At 46.9% G+C, this 14,977-nt stretch overlaps 3 protein-coding genes across 4 annotated transcripts; all 3 read left to right on the forward strand.

The window, feature by feature from the left end:
* Positions 1-1,697: 1,697 nt before the first annotated feature.
* Positions 1,698-7,725, forward strand: GL218_02879 (Beige protein like protein 1; the record flags this gene model as incomplete). 2 transcript variants are annotated; one of them, XM_033579420.1, is made up of 4 exons in its annotated part: positions 1,698-2,319; positions 2,379-3,284; positions 3,332-7,638; positions 7,693-7,725. In XM_033579420.1, 4 exons carry the CDS (start codon positions 1,698-1,700, stop codon positions 7,723-7,725), a joined length of 5,868 nt encoding a protein of 1,955 aa, XP_033436225.1. The 2 variants fall into 2 exon arrangements, with proteins under 2 accessions (XP_033436225.1, XP_033436226.1); XM_033579419.1 differs by lacking the exon at positions 1,698-2,319 and having other exon boundaries at positions 3,131-3,284.
* Positions 7,726-9,489: 1,764 nt separating this feature from the next.
* GL218_02881 (uncharacterized protein) lies at positions 9,490-10,307 on the forward strand (the record flags this gene model as incomplete). The annotated part of the gene is made up of 3 exons (XM_033579421.1): positions 9,490-9,710; positions 9,769-9,961; positions 10,011-10,307. 3 exons carry the CDS (start codon positions 9,490-9,492, stop codon positions 10,305-10,307), a joined length of 711 nt encoding a protein of 236 aa, XP_033437415.1.
* Positions 10,308-13,004: 2,697 nt separating this feature from the next.
* GL218_02882 (Dolichyl-diphosphooligosaccharide-protein glycosyltransferase subunit wbp1) lies at positions 13,005-14,580 on the forward strand (the record flags this gene model as incomplete). Its single annotated transcript, XM_033579422.1, has 4 exons — positions 13,005-13,146; positions 13,216-13,326; positions 13,395-14,107; positions 14,161-14,580. 4 exons carry the CDS (start codon positions 13,005-13,007, stop codon positions 14,578-14,580), a joined length of 1,386 nt encoding a protein of 461 aa, XP_033437407.1.
* Positions 14,581-14,977: the final 397 nt, after the last annotated feature.

The raw sequence follows: 14,977 nt of genomic DNA on the forward strand, positions 1-14,977 counted from the left end.
ATAACCTCCAAAAGCGAGATGATGATGAGAAGAGAAGCTTCTTTAAGCTCCTCAATGTCGTATTTAGTGCTCTCGCTGCCGCTTTCCGTGCGCATCCTGGTAACCGACGGTATTTTCGTACGCGGGTCGAGGGTGGCGGTTGGGATGCTTTGGAGCAAATTATAGCGAGCATTGGCCTTGGAGGTAGCGATTCAGATCTGTGGACAAGCTGCCAGTTATTTGGGAAGCTCTTTTCCTTGGCTGTAAATGATGCGGCGCTGGATCAACTATGTTGCTCTGTCACGTTGGATGATGCTGCGCCCTGGGTTCTGGTGGCGCCGGATGAACTTGGTACTGGAGAAGATGGCGCAAGGAGTGAGGTTCACGATGTTGCTCGTTTAGGTGACCATATAGCATCGATTGAGGCGGCGATCCAAAAGACTGTTGGCCCCAAGTCAACCTTACAAAACCCCGAGGTCATTCGTACTATCGTGGACTTCTGGGAATCTCTACCACGCGATAAGCAAATCCCGGAAAACACAGCATCCTTGTTGGTACTTAAGGTCTTATCCTCGATTTTAGACGTTTCCAACATCAACTTGTGCCTAGTTCATGAGACAGGCGTTTTGTCTCGATTCTTAAAATTTGCTTTCGACGGAAATTCTCCTCTTAACGATATCGAGCGTGAGACAGTTCTATCTATTTGTCGATCTCTGATGCCTTTCGGTGTGAACCGGCTAGTCGATGCACAAGAACTTCTACTCAATCCCTCTTTGGACTCATCAGATTTCTGCTTGGAAGTAATGCATAAATATGGTGGCCCTCCATACATACAATTCGACTTGTCCCAAAATGGACACTCTTCAATTGAACTGCCAAGTTTAGGGCGTCCATTTCCCCCTCAGTCTTCTGCTGGATATACGTTTGCTGCGTGGGTTCGGATCGATCAGTTTGATCCGAAATCACACACCACACTTTTTGGAGCGTTTGACTCAACTCAAACCTGTTTTGTTCTTGCATATCTCGAAAAAGATACCCATAACTTCATTTTACAAACTTCAGTTACTTCACAGCGGCCGAGTGTCAGATTTAGAACCTTCACGTTCAAACAAGGGAAATGGTATCATATCGTGGTGACCCACCGACGACCTAAAACAATGACACCTAGCAAAGCTTCCTTACATGTGAATGGTGAATTTGTTGAGCAGATACGGGCCTCTTATCCTGCTCAGCCGCCGTTATCGAACGGCAGCACGGAGAGTTTTGCATCGTTTACTTCTTCGAGTAACAAGGTCATGCCAGTCCAGGCGTTTTTAGGGACCCCGCGTGAGCTTTCTTCTCACCTGGGTACAGGAGTAATACATTCAAGATGGTCTCTTGGTACAGCCCACCTTTTCGATGACGTATTGAGTGACGATTTTCTATCGGTTCCCAGTCGGCTAGGAGTTCATTACCAAGGGAACTTCCAGGACTGCCTTGGCGGATTCCAAACTTACACGGCATCCGCTGCCCTGGGTCTCCGTAATGATCTTGTTAGTACCGGGAAAGATGACTCTGATATCATGAAAGTTATTAGGGATAAAGCTAGCCATGTAGTCCCAGAGCATAAAATTGTTCTCAGTGTACTACCCTCTTCGATTTTTCGGGAAAAGGAACACTTTGGCGAGTCACAGCTATATCGTTCTTTGTCTCGCGGACCTGCTCATACTCTAGTACAAATGGTACTCAAAAATGGCACGGGCATAGCTATTAATACGGCATTGCCTTCGATTAACGATGCGCTTCTCCGTTCGAATGGAGTGGCAGTATTGACTGGAAATCCCATTGTTGCGACTCCCCAGTTCTTTGACGATGCCCTCTGGCAATTGGCGGGCTTCACGCCACTTGCGTTAAAGCTAATCGAGCGGGCTTCTTCGGCCGACACGCTAGTACGTGCTATTGAGATGGTCTTCCTGTGTATCAATTCGAGTTGGCGAAATAGCGAGGCTATGGAGAAGGACGGGGGGTATGCAATCTTAGGAATTTTATTAAAAGCCAAGCTCGGGTTCGGCGGACCTGGAAGCGAGGGGTTGACTGAGAAGCTTGCGATTTCGAATATCGAAAAGGACAAATTATGCGTCCAGATCCTCAGCCTTGTACTGGAATTTGTCGGTTATAAACACCGCGATCCTCTTGAATCAGTGATCATAAATCCCTTAGCATATCGCATTCTCCTAGTCGATTTTGATGGTTGGAGAAAATGCGGCCCTCTTGTTCAAGAGCTGTATTATAAACAGTTCGTGAGTTTCGCTGTGATGAGCAAGTATCATCAATACAACAACCGCAGGCTGCTTCGAATGCGTGAGTTACTTGGGATCCAAGTAAGCGCCTCAATTTACACTAACATTATCGTGCTTTAGGAATTGTGAAAAGGCTCCTCGATGCCATTAAGTCGGAGCCTCTGCTGGAGGCTGTACTCCCCTATTTCATAAGCGCTATCAAAAGCCTCATCAAATGCAACTATAACACTGAGGTCCACCAATCACTCGCTCTATTCATTACTTATGCGTTTCATCCCACTTCGAGATCCCTTCCACGCACTCCAAAAGCAGCAAATCGTCGACCCTCTCATAATGTTCCATTACGACCGCTGGTCCCTGTAAACGGAGCGGGCGGGAATGATGTGCGGTTGCTCACGAAGAGAGAGGTCGGCATACGTCTCCTAGATATGTATAGCCAACTACTATGCGAAAAGGGGAACTTGGCAATTATTCGGAAGTTCGCTAAGACAGTGACAAACAAGGTACTTGACGCATGGCCATTGCAAAAAAATTCCAAGCTGATGATGGTCCAGTGGCTTTTGTATCTTCTCACAGAAAACGACCCGGAAATCGTAACGTACGGCTGCAAGATACTTGCTAGACTTTTAGTCACCCACGGGACGGCCTATATTAACAAGTTTTCGGGGAAGACTGGGGGCTTCTGTATTATGGCTCACCGTCTTAAGCGGTGGTGGGATATTGCAACTCTATGGCCCATTTGCTTCAGTATCCTCTTTGGATATGACGTCGCAGAAATAGACTTCGAGAAGAATTTCGATTTTTTCAGTTTATTAGAAACGTTTGGGAAATGCAAAATCGCCAATCCAGATGCGTTGTCAATCATCACGGCCATGATCCAGCATGCACTAAAAGATATTCTTAAAGCCCAGGAGGATCCGGCTTCGCCTCCACCTGATTTAAACATGGCCATAACTAAACACGAAAGTGTAGGGACAAGACTACGAGCGCGATCAATGTCACTTCAAAAGGAGCTGGAATCACGAGGTGAGTGTCTTTCCATTTCTGTAGATCTAAACTAAATGCCCTTTAAGAAACAATTGAACCGCGAGCTGAACGTAACGCCGGGAACGCTGCGGTACTCCAGACTGTCATTCGGTTCATGGCAGATCTACATACTCGATCGGCAGATTTCCGAGATTTTGCACTATCCTCGGACTACGTGAGGCTGCTTCTGTCTGCCCTATACCCGGCTATCGTAAGCACGGACCCGGTCAATCCAGAGATAGAACTTAACTCCAGAGACTCAACACTCACTTTCGAGGGCGGCGATGTCATCATTCGCCCGATCGGTGGGACAGCAAGTACTGCACCCGTAATTAGAACATCTAGCGCGACCGATACGTCGCTACCTGCTAGTAGAATTACTCATGCTCATCGGGGAAGTCAATTACGGAAGGCCTCATCTTTCATACTTCTCACATCCCAGAAGTCTACCCAATCCAGTCCAGCTCGCCTGGTTCATGTCATGTCTCCGAAGAAGAAAGTTGCCGATCAAAATATCGGTCATGGGTTAGTCGAGGGTCTCCTCGAGCTTGTTATCAACGTCTTCGTAGACCAACTTTTAGTACGAAAGGAATTTCCGGGGTTCGGCTTATTCCTTAAAGTACCTCCTGGATTCCAAGAACACCAAGCATACTTCGAGTCCTACGTATTGAAAAGCACAATCGTCCATATATCAACGGCGATCAAGCTTAACTGGAAAGCTCTAAGCGAGCCGAAAGTGCTCACCAACATGGCTAGGTTCAGTCTCCACATGGTTGAAGCAATATTCGAAGGGTGGTTTATGAACGGTACCGAATCAATGTTAAACTTTGCGGGACTCTTGTTGGAATATCTCCAGAAGCCAGACGTCGCAAAAATGAAAACCGTAAGATTATGCAGCCAAGCAGTGACGACTATTCGAGGCTCGTTTCTTAAATTAGTCTTACTTAGACTCTCGGAAATGGACGATCCACAAACCACCGAGATGGAGGCAAATTTTTCAATGGAAAAGATACTCTACTGGCAAATGGTTGTATTAGAGTCTTTATCGCCCGATGATGACTATATGAAGTTCTTCTGGTATCAGCTCTATACTAAGTTAGTGGATACGAGGCGAGCCGTACGACTCGCTGCTGTCAATCTCTGGCGCATCATGCTCGTACAGAAACCCAACGAATGCACGTCGCTGTTTCGATTATCCATGACATCCGCCTCGGACCAGTCCCAGCTTGCAGCAGATTTCCAGAAACTTACCGAACTTGATACAGACGCATTCATCGACTGGGTTGATGAACATCGGCCTTCACTCGATGCGTTATTTCTGGGGGGTCTCTCGCGAGCCTGGGAAGAATTCGTCAATATGGAAAACCAGCGTACGGCAGAGACAGCTAAATCACGATTGACAAAACGAAAAGAGACTCTGAAACGATGGCATTCGGAGATGGTCGAACGGGACAATATCCTACTACGTCATGACATGGCCAATTCCGCGTGGATGAAGTCTATCTACGCGTCTGAGCATTTCAAACACCAGCGTCTTATGCAGGACCAGCAGGATGATGTCATATTCTTTTCGTCCTCGTTTGCCCGGATGCAAAAGGACCTTAACCGACCAGGAGCTGTATTATACGATCCTAAGCCTATTAAGTGGAAACTTGATAGGACAGAAGGCCGGAATCGTATGCGCCTCCGGCTTCTACCAGACCTGTCTACCGATCACGACCAGTACCAGCCCAAACGTAAAACGATAGATCAACTAGCAAATTCCACTTCCAAAGGAGAGTCAGTTGATCCTCCTGTTGCGATTCCTGCGTCAAGAAAGCCTGCACCTCCATCTATACCCCAAGGGCAGATAAGCAGCCAGGATGAGGTCGCTGAAGATGATGCTGATGATGCCCCGGCCGGTACTCAGGGTGAAGCAAAACCTGGGCAGACAGCTATCCCCGAGGATGACTTCGAGATGATAGACGACCCGAACGATCCTAACGATGTCGACGACGGGTTCGAAGACAAGAATAGGAGAGTGATGAGACGCCTACAGCAGGGCGACACGGTCCAACAAGTTTACAATGTCTCCCGCGTCATTGGTCTTGAAGCATTTGAGGGTATTCTTTTAGTTGGAAAGAACGCCCTTTATTTGATGGACAGTTTCTTCCAGTGTGCGGATGGAGAGATAGTAAACGTTTGGGAGGCACCCGTAGAAGAGCGTGACCCTTTCTCTCAGATTATAACTGGTGCGAAGTCTAGTGAAAACCGTCAGGCTATAAGCCGCGCTTCCCAAGACTCCCGCAGTTGGAAGTGGCACGATGTTATAAGTATATCGAAGCGCCGGTTCTTGTTCCGAGATGTGGCTATTGAAGTCTTCTTTACCGACGGCCGTAGTTATCTTTTGACTGCGATGAATCCGGCGATGAGAGACGAAATATTTTCTAAGCTTGCTAACAAGACTCCGCACACCGCAGGAGCTAACTCATTGCCCAATCCAGAGGATGCCTGGCGTCTAGAGTCGCTCAAAGTCTTCGAAGAGTCTCCTCAATCGTTTGGATCAAAATTCGGCAGCATCTTCAACTCTTCTCCCTGGAATCCTCTCATGCGACGATGGCAACGAGGCGAGATATCTAACTTCCATTACCTAATGCTCGTGAATACAATGGCAGGCCGGACATTTAATGACTTAACCCAATATCCAGTTTTCCCCTGGGTCCTAGCAGACTACACGAGTGAAGAATTAGACTTAAACAATCCCGCCACGTTCCGAGATCTGTCGAAGCCTATGGGTGCGCAGACCGCACGACGTCAGCTTGACTATCAGACCAGATACACCAGTCTAGCTGAGATTGGCGAGACGCCTTTTCACTATGGCACGCACTACTCGTCTGCCATGATTGTTGCATCGTATTTAATTCGGTTGCCTCCGTTTGTGCAATCCTTCATCCTTCTTCAAGGTGGCTCGTTTGACCATGCAGATCGACTTTTCTTCTCGATCGAAGGGTCGTGGAAATCCGCATCGCAGGATAACGGATCCGATGTCCGAGAGCTAATACCAGAATTCTTCTACCTTCCAGACTTTTTAACGAACGTAAATGGGTATAACTTTGGCGACCGTCAAGGTTCTGGTGGCCGAGTCAATCACGTTGAGTTACCTCCATGGGCCAAAGGTGATCCGAAGATGTTCGTTGCGAAACATCGTGAGGCATTGGAGAGTCCTTACGTGAGCCAAAACCTTCATCTGTGGATCGACCTAGTATTCGGTCATAAGCAACGTGGCGAAGCAGCTGTAGAAAACTTGAATGTGTTCCATTATCTTTCGTACTATGGTGCCAAAGATCTTGACAACATTACGGACTCAAACGAACGACATGCTACAACAAGCATTATCCATAATTTCGGACAAACACCACATCAAGTCTTCACCAAGCCCCATCCGCCGCGAGAGAGCGTCTCATTTCCAGTGAAGAGACTAGATACGGCCAGCCATTCTCTTGCCAGGATACCTCACCCGCTTCTCGAAAGTCGCGAGCGGGTCGCATCCCTAGTGTATTCGCCCAAACTGGATCGGCTCCTATGCTCCTCCCCCTTCCGCCTTAACCTCCCCCCTTTCTTTGACAAATATCTCGAATGGGGATTTGCGGATAACAGTGTGCGTTTCTATCACACTGAGAATCGGAAGAGTGCGGGCGTCAGCGAAAACTTGCACACAGGCCAAGTATCATGTATCATCGTCGCCGATTCGAAGACGCTGATCACTGCCGGTGAGGATTGCGTCGTGTCCGTGTTCACCATACAGACCACCTCAGGTAAGGCCGTGGAGCTCATGCATCGTTCTTCGCTATTCGGGCACAAGACCCCAGTCACGACGATCGCGGTGTCAAAGGCTTTTAGCACGCTGGTCACGGTTTCCGGAGACGGACACGCGTTTCTCTGGGATATGAATCGTCTCGAGTTTGTGCGAAAGCTGTCAAGCGCTCGAGCTGTCGAATGTGCTCGCATCAACGACGTATCTGGGGAGATAATGCTATGCTCAGGTCCGAACGTGACATTATACACAATCAATGGCGACTTGATACTCGACCAGAACGTATGTTCCGAGCCTGATGACTACGTATATTCTTGTTCCTTCTACGAAGGGTCAGGGAACGAGTGGCTAGAGAATTATCTCATCTTTACGGGGCACAGGAGAGGTAGGGTAAATATCTGGAAACGGATCATCAAGGGTGGCAAGTGGGGGTTGGAGTTGGTAAGACGGCTAGACCACATCGACACGCGCAGCGAGACGGGGACAAATACGGAGGCGGCGATTACTTGCATCACCCCGATGCCGCAGCTGGTGTATACCGGAGACGACGATGGACGAGTCGTAAGTCGATATATCCCGCATAGAAACACAAATTAGAACTGACACGTGACCTAGTACGAATGGAATCTCATCCAAAGGGAAAGATAGAGTCTGACCCAAAGAAAACGGTTATCTGTGGTGCGCTGGAAGATGCGGTCGCAAAGCATCGGTGCATAGACGGGCGTTTGCTTGAGATTTTAGCACTCTTGATATACAGCGGGCGGAGGGTTGTTCTGTTAGGTAGCCCAGACTCCAGGATAGATGATATGGATAATTCGCTTAGATCGGACGGGTTAGACGCAGATAACCAATGAGTGAACGAATAGATGATGAATACACGGTACTAGTCGTGCGAAAATAAAATGAACTGAACTGAATGATATTTTTTTTTTGACTTGATTGGTTGGTTTTGGTGAGACTTGAAGAGACATTCTTCTTGTATGCGGTAGCATTTAATATGTCCCCCGAGGCCTTTTCGTATAGTCCCGTCTTCATACTTTGCTCCGAGATCCGACGACTTGAGGTGCTTGGGGTGTGATTTTGATATATATATACATGCAGAATCCGCCTATCGATCCACGACCATGCTCCTATGCCACATTGCTAGGTATGTTCTCCAGAGATACTTAATAGATATAGCGCTCAGTCGTCGTAGCCGGTTAATGTCTTTCGCGGGCCGGTAGGAACTGCGGGTGTTCGTTAGCATTTTCTTCAATATCTATACCTCCCCTCTCTTCTCCCCCTTTATCAGACCCTATCTCTATCTCTATTCTCCAAAGACCCAGGTAGGTAGGTATTTGAGTAGCAGGTAGTACGTACTAGGATACGTCAACGGAATCGGCGGGGTGCGCTCGTAACCCAAGCGCTTCATAGCGGGCGGGACGGTAGCCAGCATTAGGGGGCCAGCGGCGCCGATAACGACGGACCAGAAGTATGCGGGGCGCTCGCGGGCGGCCCAGCGGCAGTATCGTAGGGGGCCGGCGAAGAAGGCTGGTGTTGGGGCGGACATTTTGCTCTCTATCTGACGATAATGTTTGTTAGTAGAAGCGTATGGAGGAATATTAGTGGTAGAATTTAGAGGTGAGTATAAGGTATTAATTAGGTGGGTAGGCGGACATACATGATGTGGGTTGAATGATGGTTTAATTGACCTCTGATTTTGAGAGTGGCCGGCGATGCTACAGGTAGTTTTAAAGGTTTAGGTACATGAGGTTATGAGCTCCGATGCGATTGGACCTGCGAGAATGACATAAGTGGTCTATGCTTATATAAGTGTTTAAGTACATAACCTCTTTAAGTCAGATACATGGATGTACCTACCTATGTACCTAGGTAGGTAGGTATAACTACATGTACATCCAAGTATAAGACCGTTTACACCAGCATCACAACTCTCATGTGAGACATACGTGGTACATATTTACTACCATTATTGATATTTCTAGAATTTGAATTTATTTATACCTATTTTTTAATCCTCACCTTTGTATCATACATTAGTCTTACCGTCATAAATGCCTGATGATCTCACCTAGAGCTATATGTACCTTGTAAATAGGATGGTAGTGTCCAACCCGATTCGATATACAACTAACTTACCAGACGTCCTCAAAAGAAGAAATAAAAACAGCGTGTTATTGTTTTCTATTATAAAATAATAACAAGTCACCCTAGTTCATTTTAAACTTCGCTAGCTCTAGTGTTTGGTAGATGACGACGTTCTCATCCTTCTCGGCCGACTCGGGCGACAACTATAATCATATATATTTTCGCGATATGTATGCGTAAATCTCCAAGTCTTGCTTTTCAGACACATACTTCCATCCGTTGGTTTCCCTACTCTTCATTATCAACTTTAGCCTTTTCGCCATTATGAAGATCCTCATCGTCGGCGCGAGCGGGTCCATTGGAAGTGAAGTCCTCCTTCACTGCCTCGCTCACCCAGACATCTCGAGCGTAATCGCGTTCGTACGTCGGGATCTACCTGCCGACATATCTGGCCACCCGAAGCTCGAATGTGTTATAATCAAAGACTTCTTAAAATGGCCAGAAGACATATTACAGGCGCACTCGGATGCTGTAGGTATGCTTTGGTAAGTTTAGCGTAAAGAGTGAGCACACATGATTTATCTACTTATACGGTTCCTATAGGAACATGGGAACCAATACAGGGAACATACCCCCTGACTTGGAGTACCCCCTGGCCTTCGTAGAAAGCATGGGACGAGTGCTGGAAACGAAGCCCGATAGACCCCTTTTTAAATACGTCCATCTAAGCGGTAAATTCGTCCGTCAGAACCAAGAAGAGAAGTTATGCTTTCTGGAAGAAGCGCGCAAGATGAAGGTATGCAGAGTCCAACCTGTCAAGCCTTTTCCATGTCTGACCTTTCTAGGGCCGGCTCGAGACTAAAACCCTCGCATTCGCAGAGAACCACACTACCATATGGAAGACTTTCATGGTTAGGCCGGGAGCCGTTGTAACTAAGGGGATGATGGTTCCTGGCATAATCGCTGGAGTGTTAGGCGAGAATCTGAGTGTCAGAGTTGAAACATTGGCTGCATTTATGACATATCTTGCTATTGATGGTCAGGGGGAAGACTCCAGCATTGAAAATACGCGTATAGCGAGAAAAGGGAGGGAGTTATTAGAGGATTTGGAGTTACGGGGAAATGGCACTAACCCTCAATAGATGTAGATGTTATTTAAAGGCTTGTATACTTGTTGTATTTTTAGTCTCATGCCTTCGAGTTGGCGCCATAAGCAAAGATTAAATTTAGCTGCTCCGTAGAAAACCAACTGTCAATGCTGTAATTTCTATGAAGTGTGTCATTGAAGGATAGTCTGATCTATTAAATCACCAACGGTAAGTGCTACATGTGGTGATTTCTGAGGGGTTTTGCTATGTCAGACTTCGTAAATAATAGATTCATCAGGTGCGAAGCTGGGCTTTCTACGTCAAGCGCTGGTTGGATCGAAGACGCAATTATATCTTCCATTCCAGACTTAAACGTACTGGAAGTATCCTCAGTATTCCCAACGATGTTAGGATCGAAAGACAATCCAAGTGTCGAGGGGGTGTTAGGACCGGAGTAGCTCGTCATGAACAAGGTATTCTCTGAGCTAATAATTATATCCAGCATGGTGGAGAGGATCTCGTAGATTTGCTTTGCTACACGTTCCCTACTTCCCGTTTCTTTAGAAACCTCGAAAGAGCTAATGACTTGCTCAATCAGAGCCCGATCTGAATCGTATCTGGAAGCTGCCGAACGCTTTTCAAGATATTGGAGCTGTACTTTAGCGAGGAGAAGAACCACAGCAGCAAGAAAGGCAGACTGCTCGACGGTTCTGCAACGAGATAATTGGTCTTTGATGTGCTGCAATCCAAGGTATCGATGAATTGTAAACCTGGATGCCTCTATACAGCTTTCGAGGCTATTCAGCGAGTCATTTGTAGCTTTTCCAAACGCGATAGGTAAGTGCGCAAATGTTCGCGCTTGATAAAACCACAGCTGGCATATAAGGCGGTTTGGCTCCCTGGCTGAGTCAAGAGATCTATCCTGACGGAATAACGGGGCTCTCCACCAAGAAGCAGGCATCGAGTCTTGTAATGTGTTCAGTGCCTCATCTATTTCCCAAAGGATACTATGGTCTCCGCCAAGACCAACGGCATTCCTCTGCGCAATACGCGACACACTTATGCAAATACGGCGTTGGACATTAGCGTCTTCATCAGCAAGCGGATCCACCCAGGTATCGTCGTCAGGACCAAAGGGTGCTGTACCAAGTCCAGGCTCAAGGCCGATGAGAAGACTGCAGTAGCAATCGCCGCAGATGGTCGAAAGCCATAGTCGCCGTTGAAGGGCTAATTCGCTACGAGATGAGCTGCGAGCGGAAAGGGAGAAGCTATTTTGAAACCCCTTTAATCTGGCAATATCGAGAACTCTTCTAAAGATCATCCACGCTTTCCGAATTGCGCCATCGTTAAGATAAATTGAGCTTAGTAAAGTGAGACATTCTATGCCGTCTAACGAAGAAGCTTCGTCTTCGTGAGATATGACGAATAGTTTGACTCGGTCTACGATCAATTCAATAGTCTTTTCGACGTTTTCGGATCCTAAGAATTGTACGTTAAAACGTGACGGGAGTTGTTGCATGTATAATGCAAATAAGAGCAGTATTTTAGCAACATGCATAGCACTACCGTTCGAAATAGCGGCTACGTCTAAGAGCTGGAGCGTATCGTTTGGCCTAAGGACACTCCCAAGCGGTGTTTCTGCTCCCCATAGCCAAGCAGTGCTGTTTGTGGCTATAGTAACTGCATCCTGCACAGACGGAAGAAGGGCTACAAGTAGTTGCTTCTCATCTGATGTGTTTTCCAATTGATGGGTGGGGAGGATATTATCGTCGATGAGAGGAAAAGTTCCGCCGGCCGTTGATTGAAGCAACTGACATCGTCTAAGGATTTGGGCCTTTCAATTGAAACTGCTAGATAAAACTTACAAAATCATTCCAAAGAGAGGCTGGAGCTATAGATTCGCATTCAAATGAAGCCTGAGCCGGTCGAGGTTGTTCTTGCGCCTCGATCAACCTTTTTAAGAGAGATTCGATCCGTTCGAGTCTTGCTTCTTGTCTCTCCTTATCAACGAAAATAGGAGAGCCTTCGTTGCTCAACTCTGCCTCAGGCGGTTGAATAATACATTGCGTCCCACTCTTGACGCATTCAGCACAAGTATCAACCTTCTCATCAATGAGCTGACATTTCACTTTACGCTTTCTACCTGGTATGATATGTCAACATATTATGAGAGTCAGATATAATTCAAGGTGGTTATGCGTACATTGATAGCAACTTCGTGTACTCCGCCGTAAGCGTTTGCGGGAAGGGCCGGCCTCCATTTAAAAAATAAAAAACCGTATCTACAATTCTACATAGTATTTTTTTTTCTTTTTTGAATATAATTGTATCCAATCACAAAGTGAAGTTAATTATTAGGATTTTGGGTGTTGCTAATGACTCAAACCTGAGTGAGAACAATAAAATGCTTACCTAATGTACATATGTACATTGATACCTATCTATAAAGACGTTACCTTAGGTACTCGGAAAATCGGAGTGTTCTCTGCCGGTGCTATGGAGTGCACTGATAGGACGACGTAATTGTGCACCCATGTTCATTTAGAGCTTGGCAGGTACGGGCTACGTATACCAGACCTCCAAAAATCCGGCAGCAAAGTACAGACAGCTGGTCCGATCCAAAACTTATAAAAGTAAAACTAAACATTTAACAAATATAGGTCCCATGCGCGGCGGTATTTCTGCTGTCGCACTCCTTTTCTTCTTCTCCTGTTCTCCTTGAAGTCAATTGATCATTGAGATACCGCCGAGATGAAGTCGTTAATATCCTTCGTCGTCCTCTTCTTTGTCGCCCTCGCCCATGCGATCAGCTCTAGCGGGAATAGGTTGCTGGTCCTCCTCGAGGATGTTGCTGAGAAGGAAGGCTACTCTAAATTCCTAGGTGATTTAGAGGGTAAGCAAAGCTAATACTTCAAGTAAATACTTTATCACATCATTTATGCTAACATAATATTTATAATAGGTCGAGGATTTCAGATTAACTACGAAACTCCCAAGAGCGAAGGTCTAAGCTTATTCCACCTAGGCGAGAAGTCTTACGACCATGTTCTATTCCTCCCGACTAAGTCAAAAGGTATACTTGTTGCATAGCAACCGCACTATGGTGTTTTTAAGGAATATGATTGACTGACAGAGCGAAAGGACTCGGCCCAAACTTAACACCTAAGATCCTCCTTGATTTTATCAATGCAAATGGCAACATCCTCCTAGCTCTCTCAGCTTCTCAACCAGCCCCGACATCTATTGTCTCTCTACTTCTCGAATTAGATATTCACCTACCTTCCGATCGACAGGGTCTTGTTGTTGACCATTTCAACTACGATGTGTTGTCTGCCCCAGAGAAGCACGACGTGCTCTTGCTTCCGCCCCCGGGACCTCTTCGTCCGGATATTAAGGATTTCTTCAGCCCGGTCTCTGCGGACGGAGGGGTCATCGCCTTCCCAAGCGGAACAGGCCAGACCCTCGGCTCAGGTGCCCTCCTTACGCCGATCCTGCGCGCTCCCTCCACATCTTACAGCTACAATCCGAAAGAGCAAGCCGAAGTCATTGACGAGCTCTTCGCAAGCGGCTCCCAGCTCTCCCTTGTGAGCACCTTCCAAGCTCGCAACTCGGCTCGGTTCGCAGTTATTGGTTCCGCAGAGATGTTGAGCGACAAGTGGTTCGATGCTAAGGTAAAGAAGGTGGACGAGAAGAAGGAGGTTGGCACTGTCAATCGCGAATTCGCCAAGCGAGTAGCGGGCTGGACCTTCAAGGAGATTGGCGTCCTAAGAGTAAACTGGATTGAGCACCACCTAAACGAGGTTGGCCAGAGCAACGCCAGCAACCCTAAAATCTACCGTATTAAGAACGACGTGGTACGTTTCCTTCTAGACCTCTAAGGTAGCTTCCCCTTACTAACATTAACAAGACCTACTCTATCTCCCTCTCTGAGTACTCCTGGGACAAGTATACACCCTTTACCGTCCCGGACAACGACGACCTGCAGCTAGAATTTAGCATGCTATCCCCCTTCCACCGTCTCCAGCTAAACCCCACTATCTCATCCGAGGATAGCACAACATATTCAGTATCATTCAAGCTGCCGGACCAACACGGTATCTTCAACTTCAAGGTCAACTACAAGCGTCCTTTCTACAGCAACGTCGAGGAGAAGAACACTGTTTCGGTCCGGCACTTCGCCCACGATGAATGGCCCCGCAGCTACGTCATCAGCGGCGCCTGGCCCTGGATCGCAGGTATTAGTGTCACTGTTACTGGATGGTTGGGCTTCTGCGCTCTCTGGTTATATAGCAAGCCTGCGACCACTTCGGAAAAGAAGAGGCAGTGAATATTACGATGTGATGGGATGTAGGTGTCTTAGATATATGGGCACTAAGGCAGATACGAATGAAATTCAACTGATGTAATTATGGGGCCCGTGATTGACTAGGTACATATGTAATTATGTACTTGCGGAACGAGTGGTATGGGGCACGGTACGTGATGTGCGCTTTAAGCCATACGATTACCCAGGGGCTCGGAGGAGTTATGGGGGGGATGGTGGATGCATCACCATGACACAATAAAAACGGTCTGATATAGAGTAACACCTCTTCCTTTGAGAGAGAGGATGGGTTGATCTATCTAGTCAGAAGCTGTTAGTGATGAACGGCTAATAAAATTCCGTTCATGGAAGTTATACGATATTGATTTTCTAACGCATATGGGAATTTACTGGTGAGAAT

The sequence above is a fragment of the Daldinia childiae genome (assembly GCF_008694065.1).
Source record: "Daldinia childiae strain JS-1345 chromosome Unknown Scaffold3, whole genome shotgun sequence".
NCBI lineage: Eukaryota > Fungi > Ascomycota > Sordariomycetes > Xylariales > Hypoxylaceae > Daldinia > Daldinia childiae.